The sequence below is a fragment of the Odontesthes bonariensis genome, chromosome 20 (assembly GCF_027942865.1).
Source record: "Odontesthes bonariensis isolate fOdoBon6 chromosome 20, fOdoBon6.hap1, whole genome shotgun sequence".
NCBI classification, from domain to species: Eukaryota; Metazoa; Chordata; class Actinopteri; order Atheriniformes; family Atherinopsidae; genus Odontesthes; species Odontesthes bonariensis.
In genome coordinates, this window is record NC_134525.1 from 12,502,818 (window position 1) to 12,519,288 (window position 16,471).

At 45.1% G+C, this 16,471-nt stretch overlaps 1 protein-coding gene across 2 annotated transcripts in view; it reads right to left on the reverse strand.

The window, feature by feature from the left end:
- The window catches only part of vav3a (vav 3 guanine nucleotide exchange factor a), an 88,891-nt gene that overhangs the window by 5,681 nt on the left and 66,739 nt on the right, over positions 1-16,471 (reverse strand). For both annotated transcript variants that reach the window (XM_075453104.1, XM_075453103.1), the window contains exons 16-25: positions 15,987-16,088; positions 13,854-13,945; positions 11,835-11,857; positions 11,154-11,172; positions 9,660-9,790; positions 6,846-6,911; positions 6,238-6,272; positions 5,742-5,858; positions 4,666-4,753; positions 4,105-4,234 (exon numbers count right to left, since the gene is read on the reverse strand). In XM_075453104.1, the coding sequence (XP_075309219.1) occupies positions 4,105-4,234; positions 4,666-4,753; positions 5,742-5,858; positions 6,238-6,272; positions 6,846-6,911; positions 9,660-9,790; positions 11,154-11,172; positions 11,835-11,857; positions 13,854-13,945; positions 15,987-16,088 (803 nt within the window). The remainder of the gene's footprint in view (positions 1-4,104; positions 4,235-4,665; positions 4,754-5,741; positions 5,859-6,237; positions 6,273-6,845; positions 6,912-9,659; positions 9,791-11,153; positions 11,173-11,834; positions 11,858-13,853; positions 13,946-15,986; positions 16,089-16,471) is intronic.

Here is a 16,471-nt window from a genome sequence, read left to right on the forward strand (position 1 = left end):
TTGGTATCCCCATTGTTAACACAGAATTTTGAATTTTGAAAGTCATAATCATCAATTACGTTGTGTGTTATTTTGATGTCTTTATATTGCAAGTCTATGTTATATCTTTAATCTGCATATCTTAACAAGATGTGGTGTTTTCAGAATCACCGAGACAAATGTTCTATGAGACAGAGTAAGGGAGAAACAAGAGTTTCTTTGTCTCATCCAGAAATCCCCATATAGCACAGATCATCTTACACAGTTCAGGCATATCATTGGCTGAAAGAGTAGTGTAAGCTTACGTCACGCCCCGCCTCCGAGAATCAAAACCCGGAACCCGCGAAAAACACACTCTCTTGTTCCAGAAGAGTTCCAACCCAGAGTTTCAGAAGGAGATTTGAGCAGAGAACAGTTGCTCAGAGAGATTTGGAGATGACTTGAGAAGAAAAGAAGAGCTCACCAGAGTTTGGGAGTTTTCCCATAATCTCAGGAGAGAGCGGAAAGACAGAGGATGAGCGATGCAGAGGACGACCGGAAGGAAGCCCTCCAGAACCCAGTGAGACCCCGGAGACGAGAAAGAAAGACCCGAACAAAGATAAGAACAGAATGAAGTTTTCCTACCAAGAAAACCAACTCCAAGCAACCTTTTATTAATCTTCTGTGAACTTAAGTTCACTTCATCAGAGAAGCAACGGACCAACTCTGAGACTCAGAAGATTCGACCATCTAACCACAGCCCTCGGCACCATCGTTCCCGTTTCCCAGTGAAAGAAGCAACTGAGAAGTCCGCTAAAGTCAGCCACCACAACCAGGAAGGCCCAGAGAGCGGAAGAGAAATCCCCTCGGACCCCGCGTGGCCGCTGCCGTGTTCCGAGCTGACTAAGCAGAACTTCAGCACAGTAAGACCGACCCGTTTTCACCTTAAAAGTGGGTTTGATGGATGTCTCGAGGCTTTCACAGAATGATACATTAATCCGAAATGTCAGTATTTAGCTTCAAATAGTCAGCCAACCCAAACTATTTGAATACATCCAATATCCCTCCATTCCCCATATTTTATTTTCCATTCACTAAGTGTTTTATATAATCACCCATATTCAATGCATCTCCTGTTAGTTTTAAAGGTTTATGTCTAAGATCATATCATTGCAATAAACAGTTCATATATCTATATATATATGTTATAATCACAGATTGTGTCGTATGCTTTCTTTACGTAATGTCTGTCCAACCAAACGAGAACTTTCACGAAAGTAGCGAGATATGAGACTGATTATGGATTATTAAATTGATTATTAATTTAACATACCAGGATCGTAAGATTTTAACAGTTTTCCTCCCTGACTGTAACTTAAAGCAAGTAAAATATAGGAAGGTGGTGCCCTAAATTCGAGGTTTAAGGTTTATTTGAGACAGTGAGAACGTCTTATAAATCCTTATATTTGATGCATATATAAATGCCCAATAACGCTACATAGCCGTGATGTAGCCACAAATGTGGAGGCACAAAGGTTAGAACACGCCCTGAGAATTCAGTAAATCCAGCTGACTTGCATGGAGACTGAGGAATCATTTGGAGCTGGGAAGGGAAACAACTGCATCTGTTTAACTCTTTAATACATCATAAGGACACAGATTTTTCCGTGGAGGGACTTTCAGAATTTCTTGATGATTGGAATCAACAACCTGCAAGAACGTCAACGTGATCAGAGACACAAAGTATCACAAAGAGATGCAAAAATGCCCTCAAAGCCACAACAGAACAACCTGTTTTTTCTTTGTTACATATTTGAATATCAAAAGTTGTTTATCTGGAATAAATTCCTTACACTGGATGCTCTATGTAATGATCAGCTTTAAAGCTGAGCCTCTTTTTAACGGGCCTCCTCTCTCCTCGTTAAAACAAAGAAGGCGACCCAGGAGCCCGTGTTTCAGCCGGTGGCAGATGAATGCCTGAACTTGACATGCTGTAAGGAGAGCAGGGCTTTCATGTTTAAAAAAAAAAAAAAAAAAAAGAATACTAATCAACACGCTGAGAGACAGCTCTGCAACCCTTAATGGTGTCTGGGCACGATGAAGAGGGATCGCCCTCCTCTTCAAACAGCCACCGAAACGCCGGCCGCATTACAAGCTTCTTCGGCTTTGTGGCTCACACTGGAATAGATGATGTGACACAGACCCAGAACACACACATGCACACGCGTGCTATCATATCACTAAAACCGTCAGTTTGGCCTCGCACGAAGCTGTCCAACGAACGGAAGAGAGAGCCCGGACATTAATTAGGAGTCGTCCAGCAGTGAGGATGGAAATCAAAACAGGAGTCATTTAGATATATGGAAGGGATGCACACCAGGAGCGGGCGGGCAGCCTGTACCACGGAGGGGCCTCGCTGGAACAAAACCAATGCGGACCGGAGCTGACTCCATTCGTTCCGAAGCGGAGGCGGAGCCACAGGCCCCGCTTCAGAACAACCAGACGGCCCTGTGCAATCTGTGCACAGTTCTGTGGCTGAAAGGCGATCAGCTGCAAGGACGCAGCGGCGTGCAGATGAAATGGAAGTGAAATGATGGCCAGCCTGCACACTTTGTTTTTTTTTTGTTTCTTTAATGTTTCTGTGGATTCTATGTTTTCAGAAGCCAAGCTGCCCTTTGTACTTCAGTGCCGGACGCTCGCGACAGTTAACAGTGAGCATTTAAACCCCTCTTACTGATCCGTCAACCTCACTCCCTCCCGTTACCATTAGCCGAGCCAATGAAAGGCGGAATGAAAGCGTTTGAAACTGATAACAAGCACACAAAATGATTTCTTTCCTTTGCCTTTTTGCTTCCTCACGACATCTTTCATCTTGATTCGACGCTGACAAATCTACCGTGTCACAGAAATGTCTTTATTCGCCTCTGAGTGTGGTAGTTCGACAATGCGCCGCCGTCTCCTCTGTTGCTTCGCTCCGAAACTTCATCTCATTAAAATCTCAGCTCAAAGTTAACACATCGCACACCTGTTAACCGAGCGTCGCACTGGAAATGATGCTGAGAGGAATCGGGGGTTAGTAGCTGGCACAGTCGCAGGGTTAAACAGGAAAAGCAGCTCTCGTGCATAAAACAACCATCGGCGTGCTGCTGCATACCAGCGCAGTTCTACCCGTCAGAGGTGTGGCTCGACGACAGCTACTTCGTGTGAAGGGGTCGGCGAGTTTGTTCATATCCGAACAGGCGCGGCGTGTTTACGCAGGCGGAAAAAAGCAACCGAGCGGCTTAAATCGCCATCAACTGCTGACAAGAGTTCAACGAGCTCACAGCGAGTTCCCAGACCAACCGCCAGGAGGCCAGATGTTGAATGATTCTGGAACCCGCTGACATTACAAATGACTCCTGCAGAACTGAGACTGTGTTCCTCGTTTTTTTTACAAAAAAAACCTCTGTTCATATTTAGTAGATTTCAGTTGTTTGAAACATGTTGAATAAAAATGATAGATATCCAATAACAATAGTTAAATAAGTCAGATGCTGTGGAAAATGGAGCGAATAAGTTCTATTATGAAAGTTGATTCTGGTCCCGTGAAAGTCAGACTGATTTAGATTTTTAGTAATCAGCCAGAGAGTGTTGAGTTATCAAATCTGATGACATGCTCGGTGGATTCTCCAACCATCGTTTAACAGCTGAGTCAAAGACGGTTAGCATCAGGGCAGCCTGGACTGTTTTTAACAGCAAATCACTGCGCGGCTCTTTAAAAGGAGCTGGGATCCTCCCGTGTGAAATCAAGCAGTGCTTTCCAGGGGAGCTACTCAAACTCACTGGGTGCGATTAAGCAGACATGTTAAGCTTGAGTTGGTTTTAGCTTCTGAAAGTTGATATCTTGCAAACTAAACGTAAGGACGAATGATCCTTGGAACTTAAAGCTACCCATGGTTAACAACACCGTTGCTCCACAGCACCACTAGTGGTGAGAATCTTTACAACACTTCATCGGCCACCACGTGACTAATTTAACTCCCCTCCCTCCAGGATGATCTTCAGCAAGAAGAAGATGTTAGAATCTAGTTGATATGAAGTAATGCTGTCTGAGTTGGGTTGTTCGGTGGATTAGCTCTGTCCTTTTATGAGTCTGGATCTACTCACTGTTGCTGCCCGATCGGTTGAGGCGGTGCACGGCGGCATTTTCCGGTTCCCGGTACGGAAACTGCAGCGTGGTGTCCAGACTCTTAAAACCTTCTCTCAGGGAGTGGTGTTTGTAGTACTCAATCAACTCCTAAACACACACATATGCACATAGAATTCAGAATAGAATTCAATAAACAGATACAGTCATTTTCATTTACTGTGTAACACATATCTCTTTAAAACTAGGAAAAAAAATAAATAAATAAATGGTGTTTTTTACAAATGTCTGGTTTGATGCAGTGCCTTTTAAAATGACAATTCTAGTGAGATGTCGAAAGTCCGACATATAAAAAAAACCCGGGAACCTTTTAATTATGCACTGGGCTTATGGACTGCGATGCCCAAAGCCTTCGGGCCGGTATAAACGCGGCTGTAATCTGGGCTATTCTTTGCACGTTGCTGAAATAAAACTCAAGTTCTGACACTTCATTAAGCGAACGGGATGATTTATTCATGAATTGCGGGTGGTGGAATAAAAAAAAACTAAATAAAATAAAATAAGACCGTGAAAATACTCACCAATATGCTCCTGAATTTCTTGTTCTCTGCGATGTAGTAGCAGCCCCCCTTGGTCAGGATCTTTATGTGCTTCACGTCGTTGTTGTACCTGTGGGCCATTGAATAAGTTATGAGTGTAATTTCCCTCTCTGATCACCGCCATCGATCGGTGGCCGGCCTCTGGCCCTTTGCGGAGAGCTGGGCCATTCCTCTAATGCACAGAGTCCCAAAGGTTTGTGACACAAGAATGATGGGTGGTCCGGAGCGCATGTGTGTAACTGCTGCCCCCGCGCCGCATGTTTGTGTTTGCAGGAAACGAGGTGGATGACGGAGAATGCACAAATACGAGCGTTGTCAGCAGCACCGAGATCCAGCTGCAAAGTTGCTGCAACCTCCCCCGTGTTAGAGGGAGGACACCGAAGTTAGCGGTTTCCCAAATCTTTTACGAGATGACTTCATCTAGCTGCAGAGAGGTCTGAGTGGATATCCTTCAGAATGTGTTCGATGAGGTGCATCAAGCCGCCTTTTCGAGGGCCTTAGAAAAAGATTTGTGATGTGTGATTCAACGATCACGCTGGCGAGACCGCAGAATGTTTCTACTGGACGCTTAAGCTCAAAATGGAACGATTTACACACCAGTTCCAATGAGGCTGTGTAAAATGTGGATTAAAAACTATGCAATGATGTGCATATCTCATGAACCAACGTTTTCTTCACAACTGGGGGAGCACCCCATAAACCAAGTCTGTGCACTCTTATTTCTTTTTCTAATGTTTTGGGTTGCTTTGCATTGTAAGAAAGGTTCCTTCAGGGTTTTCCCCCACCGCCCAATCAGGCTTTTGATTCTCTAAAGTTTTCCCTGAAAACTCCTGCCACTGGCCAAAGTCCCCTCACAGGCGGGACATTTATGAACCCAAAATCGGCCACGAGAAGATGCAGATGTCTAATTTCCGAACAAATGACTCTGTTTGCATATGCTGAAAGACTGTTTTAGAGTTTCACAAAGGATGCCAAGAAGAAAAAAAAGTCCGTTTTTTTGAGAATCCATTATAAGAGCAGTGTGTCTGAGGTTGGAACTTATCTGTTCGCAGACTTACTTGATGCTGATGGCATATTCTGAGTACTCTTTGCTGCGATGGCGGACCAGGTAGGTGCTGTTGACCCTGTTGATGAGTTCTGCTTCAGCTTGGAGCCTCTCCATAGGACCTGCAAACCTACAACAGCCAAACAGAAGCAGCTCAGGAGGCCAGAAGAACAGCTCTCTGTGTGCATAATTAGCTCAGGCGTTACTGGCTGTCTCCATATATTACTACTGATGGCATGGGAGTACACTTTTAGGTTAAAGCAGCAGAGCAGCTATCAGTGGAGCTGCTTGTCAAATCAAATGAATTGGCACAATTTGTCAGCGCTCATGCCGTATGAATCTCTCATCAGCCAGGAGCATACGTGAGCTCTGCTTCTCAAATGCATTTCCATCCACATTCACATGTTTTGCTCTCTGGGACGCTTCTCGCCAACATGATTAAAGACTTCAGCCTTCAGAGTTTGGATACATTCGAGATGAGATTGGTGTGGGGTTTTTTGTGGACGTACCAAAGCTGAGAGGAGTAATCGACAGGCTTTGGGACCTGGAACAAAGAGCAGAGGTGGACATGTGTCTTTGTTATTTGCACAAAGCTTTCGCTTATCTGACAACAGCCAGACAACAAGACATTACAATAAAATCATGTACTTGGCGCCGGTTCAACAGCACTGTTTTTAAAGCTGATGTTGCGCTCCTCCATAACAGATGCTTTTACATCGTACAACCTCCAATAAAACAGCCTAATGCTCTCTCTATCTTTACAGCAGTGAGAAATGGTGATAACAGTCTGTTATCTACTGGAAGCCTCATATTCCTGACGCAGCTGAGCAGCGAGGCGAACAAAACAAGCAACTATTTCTCCTTCCGCCCAGTTTTTTGTGTCTTAAAAGATCATTTTGTTCTCTGCTTCCTACCAATAAACAAATTAAAGCTATTTCTCAGAAAACACAGCAACTTCCTTGTGCTCAGAACTTTAAAAAAAACAAACCCACAGGCTGTTGTTTTTCTACGTCTGTCAGGTAAATACCCAACCTCTGCTCAGCAGTCGCCAACCATCCCGTCACCACTCGCCAGACATAAGCTGCTATTAGAGGGACTGGAGGGAAATCGTGCTTACACATGGGCAAGGCCTCACAGCGTTGCTTGGAAAGAAGCCAACTTCTTTAGTCGACAGGATCCTGCCCTGAAACCACAGAGAGAGATAATTGCGTTACGTACGTCTGGCCGCAGACGTCTCCATAACTCAGGAACAATTAGCCGGCAACACAGCAGCACAAATTTACAGCAGCAGTTAACTGTTGTTGAAATACTTCCTGGCAGGAAGAGCGGAATAGGTGGAGTTCCTTATTCCTCCCCGGGTGATGACTCTTAAAGCTTGGTGCCTTAATTTACCAACACTGTGGAGGCAAAGCTCACATAAACTCCTGGTGAAGTTTAGTCTCTCCGATGGACTTTTGTTGCTCTGCGAGCTGACAATATATTCCAAACATTTGGGGCCGTAACTAAAGCAAAGGCTGCATTGTTGGGAAGAAAGTGTGCTTAAAAAAGAATTGTTGTCACGCCCATGGGATTTTCCCCATGTTTTTAGTTATGTTTTATCATGTTTTAAGTTATGTTTTGGTTTTTGAGTCCATGTTTTGCCATTGCTTTTCCCCTCACTTCACATACCAGCTCATTAGTTTCACTCACATCACCTGTTCATTGTCCCCAGCTGCACTCATTCACAATCACCCAGTTCCCTATTTAGTTTCCAGGCTCCCCTGTCCTTTTGTCAGATCTTTACCTGATTTTCACCCCTCACGCCAAGACACCATTTGTATTCAAGCTAAGTGTTTTTTCATGTTATACCAAGTAATGTTCCTTGTTTTGTTTTTCCTTAGTCATGTTTTTGTCATCGGGTTCAGTCGCGCCTTTTGTTTAACGTTTGTTTCTTGTGAATAAAACCAAGTTTGCTTTTCACATCTCTGAGTCCGCATCCGTGTCCTACCAACCCACCCCCGTTGTGACAATTTTAGAAAGTTCCTATTAACTAATGTGTTTGTTTAAAACCGAATAACATGCATGCAAAAGAACCATTTGTGATTATTTGCAATCACCTCTCAAAATCTAAACCTTTACTGCTTTCACAGGTTGTAAATGAGCCGAGCCAACGCTGGCATGCAAGATTCAGAGGTTTTATATTTGTCACACACTCAGTGTGCAGAGAAAGGCAGGGGCAAAGCTAAAAGGCGAGTGTGCATAAAAAAAGGCCCGCAGTGGATATTAGTGTGTGTGTGTGTGTCTCTGACACAAAATAAAAGTCATCATAGTAACTGTAAGCAGACTTACTAAGGAGCCCACTGACATGACGATACAATCCTCAGCAAAGTTGGCATTATTACATGTGAATCCAACTTGTAATCAACTGGACCCAAGTGGGTTAAATCTGACTGATATTGAATTGGGTTATAATGAACCGGACTTAATTGGACAGTATGGAACTACACTGTGTTGTAACAAATCTCATTTTGGGAGAAAAAAAACTTCATTAAATGAAAAATGAGTTTGAAACGTGGATCGTAAAAACTCCAAAATAAAGCACGTGCGTATCCCCCAACAGTTGTTCATTAAAGCAAAGTAACAACACAGTTTTTAATGTGTCAAAAAGGGAAGAATTTAGCTTGTTTCAAGAACCTGCAGCGGAAAACAAGGATTCTGCAACATTCAACCCATTTCTGGCACAAACCCACCTGAGCTGCAGGAGCTCGTGGCCAATAGTGCGTGCTCGGTGCAAACTGCTGAGTAAAGCCTGAACATGTAGAAGCGTGCAGCCTACGAAACTACCACAGAAAGTGAAACTGGAAAAGCCGTTAAGATTCATTTGAGGAATGTTTTGGATGGGAGGCATAAAAGCGTACCGTCTGTGATTCTGCACAGGGACCAGTGGAGCATATATAGGCTGCCTCTTTCCCAAACAGATTTAGATGTTTCAGAGGGTCCTGGCTGTAAATGTAGTTGTCTGAGTCGTCTCATATTTTGCACTTTTTGTTTTTTTTTGCATCCTCTCAGATGTGCACTACCAGCGGCCGGCTAAGCCTGGTTTGTTGTTGTGGTCGATCCCCGTGTAAAGCCCTGCTTTCGCTTCACCCTCGTTAAAGACTCTCACAAAGATTAGAGCTGCAAACGCAGTCAAAGCTAACAGATGGCTGATATTGAATGAAATGAAATTACAGTGATCGATTCGGTTTGTCACACACCCCCAGAACAGAAATGATTATGGACTGTTGGCTGCAGAGGTGATGGATATTGAATGTTTGTTAACTGTGGGGCTGTGGCTGCCTCCACTAAAGCTTTCACACCCAGTTAATTGAATTCTTTATCTATTCCATCTGCCCCCCCCCACCCTGTTTATTAAGTGTAGTGAGATTTCCTCAATGCATGTGTGACTCTGGTACAATCACTGCCCATGTGCAAAAGATGACTTTTCAGTCCTCTTTTAAAATCGTATTATTGGTGACTGCTCCCCAACAAATGATCAGGAAATGGCTTTCCTCCTCTGGAGAAGCTCAGATCACACGTTTTACGCCATATAACAGTGTTGCGTGCATAAAAAACAACATATTCAGCGTGAGAATATAACCTGCTGCCCAGAGGTGCTGTGCAGTGGGTCTAACTGTCTGTGGGAGTGCACTTTTTATGTGCAACTTGTGCGGACAGACTGTCCCTTTAACAGGTCGTACTCATAACAGGCTCATAACTCGTTAAAACACAGGCGATAAATGTTTGGACTTATAAAGGTGTAATTCTAAGTCCATTATAAAATGTTGGGTGGGGATAGAGCATAGCTGGACCAACATTTTTTTGGGGGAGGGGGATTAGAGACTTCAATCCCGCAGATCCACTTTTCAGTCCTGGAAAAAGAAGCGATAAAGAGACGGAGGAGTAATCTGACCTGCCACCAGGGGCTGTGGAGGTCGGCGCAGATTAATTCAATGATGTCGCCCGTCTGGATGCTGAGCGCCGGGCCAGAGGTGGGGCTCGGCGTGCCAAAGTAGTTCCTGATTACCAGCATCTTGGGCAGACCTGCGCGATAAGACAGCATTAGTGCCTGTTCACTGCAATCAAGAAGTTCGGCCGGTGCTGCCGACTGTCTGCGTGCATCTGACAGCTTAACTTCCAAATCCAAAGCGTTTAAAAGTAAGATGGCATGCCGACAGTTTTATGTGATTAAAAGCTGACTTATCTAACTCATCTGATAGTTTCTATGAGAGAGTTTGAATACGACAAAACCAAGCAAACAGTCCTTTTAGTACGGTTGTTGTTGCTGTCCATTTCAACCAAGCTCTTGGGCTCCTTCTCTAACTCCTTTCTTAATGTGCACGCTCGTCCAGACTCCTTAACCACTCATTGCCTCCATTACAGGTGGGAATGAGCACGCATATGTGCGTAAACACACAAACGCACCCCTTTGTCAGGAGTCGCTGGAATCATTGTTCATTTTCATACTAAAGATAAGCGGCAGCGCACCCTGGTCTATCTCGGTCAAGCGATAGCATCAAGGAGGAGGTAAAGCTTAAGGCAAATAACAGAGAAGTCACCAACATTGTACTGAAAGCTAACGCATCTATGTTTGCCTGTTCCAGCGAGGCAGCGCTGTGGCTGGCAGCCTTATATGTGCGATCTCGCCTGAATAGGACTTCTAAAGACGCAGAGCCGTGGAGAATTGGGTCTCCAGGGCATGAATTGCATTCCTATCCACACAAGGACGAGCCGTGTGTTTGTGCACCTATGAAAATAGACAAAGAGAGAAGCGCTGAAACATTATAAAACGCCGAGGGCAAGGGCAATCAAATTCCTATTGATTTTAATGCGTCTTCAGTCAGAAATCATTTTCTGCGGCATAATAGACGGAGGGGTGGAAAAATGAGTGTTGAAGCCAGGCTTATGAGCGATTACAGGCCCTCGGTGCAGTGTGGACGCACACTCAAGGATGCCTTGCGTCATTTGTGTTTTCTCGCAGGAAGTCCGAAGGAATGCTGGAGAGGGAGACGGCTTTAAGAGCGGCGGCTGCATCTACTGCTCATGCCCAAAGTTTGTGTGCCTTTTATTTGAGTTGAACTGTCTCCCTCTGACTGAAGAGAAGAGAAACAGTCTGACGCTGTTTTTTTTTTTTCGTGGCCGACCTTGGTTATATGTCCGGGGGAGTAAAAAGGGTGAAAACTCGAATCAGCAAAAGCATTGTAATCCAGCTATCTGAAAAGGACTTGAATTAAACACTAGATTGGTTGACGAGCAAAAGAAAAATGACAGGATTTCCAAGTTATTCCTTTCAAATCTGGTTGATAACATAAAGCTAATTTGGCAGTTTGAGAACAACAAAGAACAGATGAGAGTGGAGAAAAAGACAGAGGTGTGCAGGGTGAGAGGACAGTTTAGAATTTCTCACCTGGATCTTGATCTCTGCCCTGTGAAAACACACACAGACAGTTACATTCAGAAACATAGCATTCAGAAAGACATAACATGTAATGCATCTGTCTACGTCTTTTTCTTAAATTCAGTTCCTCCGAGCTAAACCGGTCATTAGCCACGGACTTTTGCTGAGCACATGCGATCGATAAGCGAAGCTGGCCCCCGTGGAGGCCGCATGCAGCAGCAAGTTGCTGCAGAAGAAATGCAAGCAAAAACAACTTTAGCTCATTCTGCCATTAATAACGCAAACGGCACACTTTTTTTCACGTGTCCTCTGCGCGTGCATTGCATCGGGACAGTTCATCAGCACGTTTGCATGGCACTTAAAGCCAAAAGCAGTGACTTCTCGTTAGTTTCTGTGCAGCATTTGACACAAAGAAAGCCCACTTTCATTTGCAGCCTGGGCCCGCTTCTCACGCTGCAGTTTCAGAAGCGGCTCAGACAACTCGGAGGAAATCTCCACAAAACTATTTTCCCGTTGCTGGCATCAGATATCGCCGCCAGTAACTAAAGTCAATTGGAGTCTCCTTGGCAGAGAGCTGCAGAGGAGAGCAGCCTTCAAAGTGCAGCAAAGCTTTGAGGAGCGGGCGAACAGCAGACACAGACAGACGGGCACACACACATCGACGCGGACACACGCTCAGCGGCAGCTCACCTGAATTCTGACGGAGCCGGAATCTGAAAGAAGTTTGAGAACAGGCACTGTGAATGACGGGTTAGGGGGTGCACGCAAACAATTGCACACACTCATCGGTACAAGGCAACACTCCCTCATTAGTGGAGAAGGCGGACGCCCGTGTCTGACCGCGCTTTGCTTTGTTTTGCAGCGCTGCCACTACCTGACAGCCGGAATAGAGGAGGTAACGAGGCGAGGGGGGGTGGGGGTGGAGACAGACCTGTGGTTTTTGCTCCAACGCTTCCTTTCATTGGCTCCCTTAGGGACGGATTACAACCCCCCCTTTGACACACGCAACTGCACACCTATGCACACACAAACACGCCCCAGTACCTGTGCTAACAGAACAATTACATAAACACACACTTACCTACACACACATTAGTTGGCAGAAAGCCACAAATATATGCACTGTACCTGCACACACACACACACACACACACACACACACACACACACGCTCTCTCTGCAGGATTGTTGTTCCTAAAGCGAACCTTGACCTGTTGTGCAAACGCACAGCGAGGGAGGCGATAACAGAGATAAATGCAGGTAAATGGCGGCTTATCGTTCCCTCGCAGACGTGCGCACAGAACCACATGCACAGAGTGCTTCTCTGTGATGCAGTGACTGTGTTACTCTTTGCTTTTCCCCACTTTGAATTCCTTTATCTGGTGTTTTGACAAAGCCTGCGTATTGTGCTGATTTTCTGACTTATATAATGAAACACGGAGGCCAAAAAGCTTTTAAAAAAAAAGGGAGGGGGGGGTGCAATCAAGTAACAAACTAAAACATAGATTCATTAGCAGATTCAGGCTCTTGTGCAAGGAAGGCTCAAGACCTCTTCAAAGCCCTCCAGCATGATATTGATCCACAGCACAGATTCCTGCACCAGCTGAATGTGGAGGGATGAGAGAGCAAATTCAAACCAGCGTCCCAGCCCTCACAGCTTCGTGCTCTCCAAGCGCCGGCGCCGCCCCAATCTCCTCCGGTACACAGCGCGCTCAGGTGGGCCTGGCAGCGGCGTTATTGCCTCTGCGACCTGATAGCGCCGCGACAGATGCCAGGTCCAACGGGAGCAGGCAGCTCGCCGCTGGGAAACGCCGAAAACACACACCGATGCCACAAGCTGTGTTACCGGTGCATTGTGTGCAGGCTGCAACAGTTCAGCTCGAGTGTAAAAATATTTTGGGCTGAGTTTTTTTTAGTGCTGTGACAACACATTTGAGCACTTTCAAGAGTTGGGCGGGGGGGGGGGAGAAAAAGAAACTTCACTAACTCTTCACGCTTATATGACACCCTCCCTCACTAAACACACACACACACACAAGTGCGTGCACGCAAGAAACACGCTAAGCTGGTTTCTGAAGAACCCCCCCCACCCCCCTTTTTTCTTTTCCATTCCACATTACTGAAGTTTTCCTTCTATCATCCAGCTCTCAGAGCTGTCAGCGTGCCTGCACAGGGAGCTGAGTGACAGATGCACAACAGGAGCACAATAAAGAAGTCTGGTGCTCCTTAAAACTCCTCAGTAAAACTAGTATTAGGCTTTGGGGATGTGTGCAGCGACAGGCAGTGACATTCCCTTTAAGGTGCTCTGAAGTGTCAAAACCACCCAGGGAAATGGGGAAAAAGCTTTCTGGAGCACTGATCGAATGCTTGGGTGACCTTAGTTTGTTTAAATAATGACGTATATAAAGTTCTTATCGAGTTAGAGCAATTCCCATAAAGCCACTTCCTATTCCCCCATCTTCTTTATAGTGTCACCGTGCAGCTCTTTTACACCACACAGCAGCAAATCTACCAGATTTGTCTCAAGACATTCATACACGAGTTTTTATATGCATCGATGTGACACCTGTCATGGCGTTCTGCAATAAAAAGCGGCGCTTCTAGTTGAACAATTAGGTTTCAAGTCTTTGTAAAAACTTTTTGTCTGCTGGCTGGTTGTTAAGGTCGTCTGCAAACTGAATGTGACTGATGTGGTTATGCAATGTTTACCTGTTTTTCCGCAGCAGCCAAAACGACCCAGGCATTCCTTATGGGCACCAAAGCCACACTTGGAGCACAAGTACCCCTGGTTAAAGATGCCCCTGCAGACACGGGAACAATAAAAAAAAGATTGCATCACATAGTCTGCTATGTAGAACACACAGACGGCACAAGAGTAGCAGAACATCTTTCATGCTTATGGGAGAGAGCAGAGCGAAAGGCTTAATGTGGAGTTTCATTCTCTGTCAGGTTCAGGAGGACCAGCAGTTTGTAAACGGGCCTGTACACTGAAGTCATCTTTGGGTTTCAGCGTCTCGGTGCAGGCAGGGTTGCCGTGGAATTTGACATTTACGGCCGCAACACGGCCTGCTCCGATGACTGCGGCGGTCCCCTCGCCGCCTCCCGTTGACGTTTATGATGGTGAGTGAGATGTCCGATTAAACTGTCGGGTGTCTTCAAACCAAAAGGCGACAAACAAAAGAGGCAATTCTGGGCTTACAGCCACGGCTGTAGACTCACGTTAAACCTATCAGCTGGTCTCTACATTAAATCGCATCGTCTCTTAGTTTCTGCTCGTGTAACACCTCTTAAAATTACATGAGCGTAATGAAAGGCTTCACCTCAGTTAATAGTCTGTGTAACCCCTTAAAAAAACAACATAAATTTCAACATATTGGAATGCTGTTGTTTTTTTTTTTTTGGAACAGTGAGAAGACCTCACACTCATATTTAACTACAACGTTTTAATCCGTTCAAACATTGTTTAACTGTATGCGCAGCACGGCGACACCACGAATATATTGACAGAGCGGTGATTGAGAGTCTGGAAAACCTTTTCATTGTCGATGTTCGTGCACCAGTTTCACCTGCAGAACGAATTGGGACCATAAAATTAGGAGTTAAAGAGAAATCAAAGCCTTCGTCGTACATTTTTGTGAAGAAAACTCCATCGGGCCTCAACTAGGGTGGCTGTTTATTTCACAAGTGCAGCGCTCCACTTGAACTCACTGAGAATTCATATCAAGAAAAGATTAGAAACACGAGATTGTGTATTGGAACTGTATAAGTCCACCCTCCTGCAATTCTACAACTTTAATTACCGGGACGTGAAATAAGAAATAATAAAAAACCTCAGACCAACAACAACACCTGACACATCACACTGGGTCAGGTGTGTGTTCACACAGATGCCAAGCATGAGAGAGATGTTAAACATTAATGTTCATGACCGTACAATTAGAAAGAGACTAAACAGGTAGGGCTTGTTTGGAAGAACATGGCAGCACAGCTTAGGTTGGCAAAGCTGCAGCTGATCAGAGCTCAGGAATCATTTCATTTGGGCAGATGAGATCAAAGTGGGGATGTCTGACCGTGTTTAATGAAAACCAAACGCCTCATACCAGCAGTCCAGCACGGTGGTGGAGGGCTGATGATTTGGGCTAGCTCTTACACCTTGCAGTCGATCATAAACTCCTTTTGTATACGCTGCTTCGGTGTTTTGGTTTTCAACGCTGTTGTTAAATAATCAATGACACGGCGTGCCGTGTTGCTGTTCATCTGAGGTTATTGTTACATTATTTCTAAGACCTGATAAGGAGGGCCCAGACATTTATTTATTTATCTATTCTAAATTTCTCGTTTCTCTAATCCTAAGAATATGTTGTTGCATGCACCACCAGGCTGTGTGTATTCACGGTGCAGTCGTCCCTGTCCCACTTCACCACCCTCAGCCTCGGCAAAAGTGCTGAAGTGTGACAGACATTTTTCTCCTCCGTCTTCTCGAGGTGAAACCACTCAAGTCGGTCCTGCCGCGAGAAGGACCGCGAGGCGCAGTCCTTTGGGTGCCGATACCATTCAGCAAATTCAAAAGGATCTTTGTGTAACTCCAGCACATATGCAGAGGAGGAGAGGGGCAAAGGCAAAGTGATGGATAGATTGTTAGGGCACACTGGAGACAAACGGGGAGAGCCGAGGCCTTTCAAAGGACTCCTGACGGCTGTTTGAGGGGAGAGAGCGTGCGTCTCGTGCTCCTCTCTGTGTTTGACAGTATTCTTAAAGGGGTTTTTGTTCTACTTCTGCTATGCATGCGCTATATGTATGTGTGTGTGTGTGCGTGTGTATGAATAATAATTGGCCTCTTACCTCAGCAGCATGTGGCAGGAATTACAGGAGGTGGTTTTTTCAAAAGTGTGCATTCGGAACTCGTGGAAGTTGTTCGACGCATTCTCAGGACGAATGTTTGATCTAAACAAGAGGGAACACAACACAAACATTAAAATGCCGGAAGGATATCACATGAAACCGCTCAAATCCGGGAACTGTGTAGCGGAAACACTTAACGATTCAAATCAACAACAAGCTTCTTCTTAATAATCCAAGAGAAGCAAACAATGGCTGATTTTGGCCTAAAAGTAACCTCTCAGTAAATGACAATAACTTTGTGCTTGTTAGTCAGGTTGCTTCGGCTTTCAAAGCGCTGTGCTCTTTGATGAAAACGTCAGTTTTAGAGCAGAAAGCAAACACCCCCACCACCACCACTTATAATTGCAGTAGACAAACTCTTCCATTGCCGCAGAAACGCTTCTTTGAAGTGGGAAGAAGAGAATTGCAACTAGACAGGCAAGGCC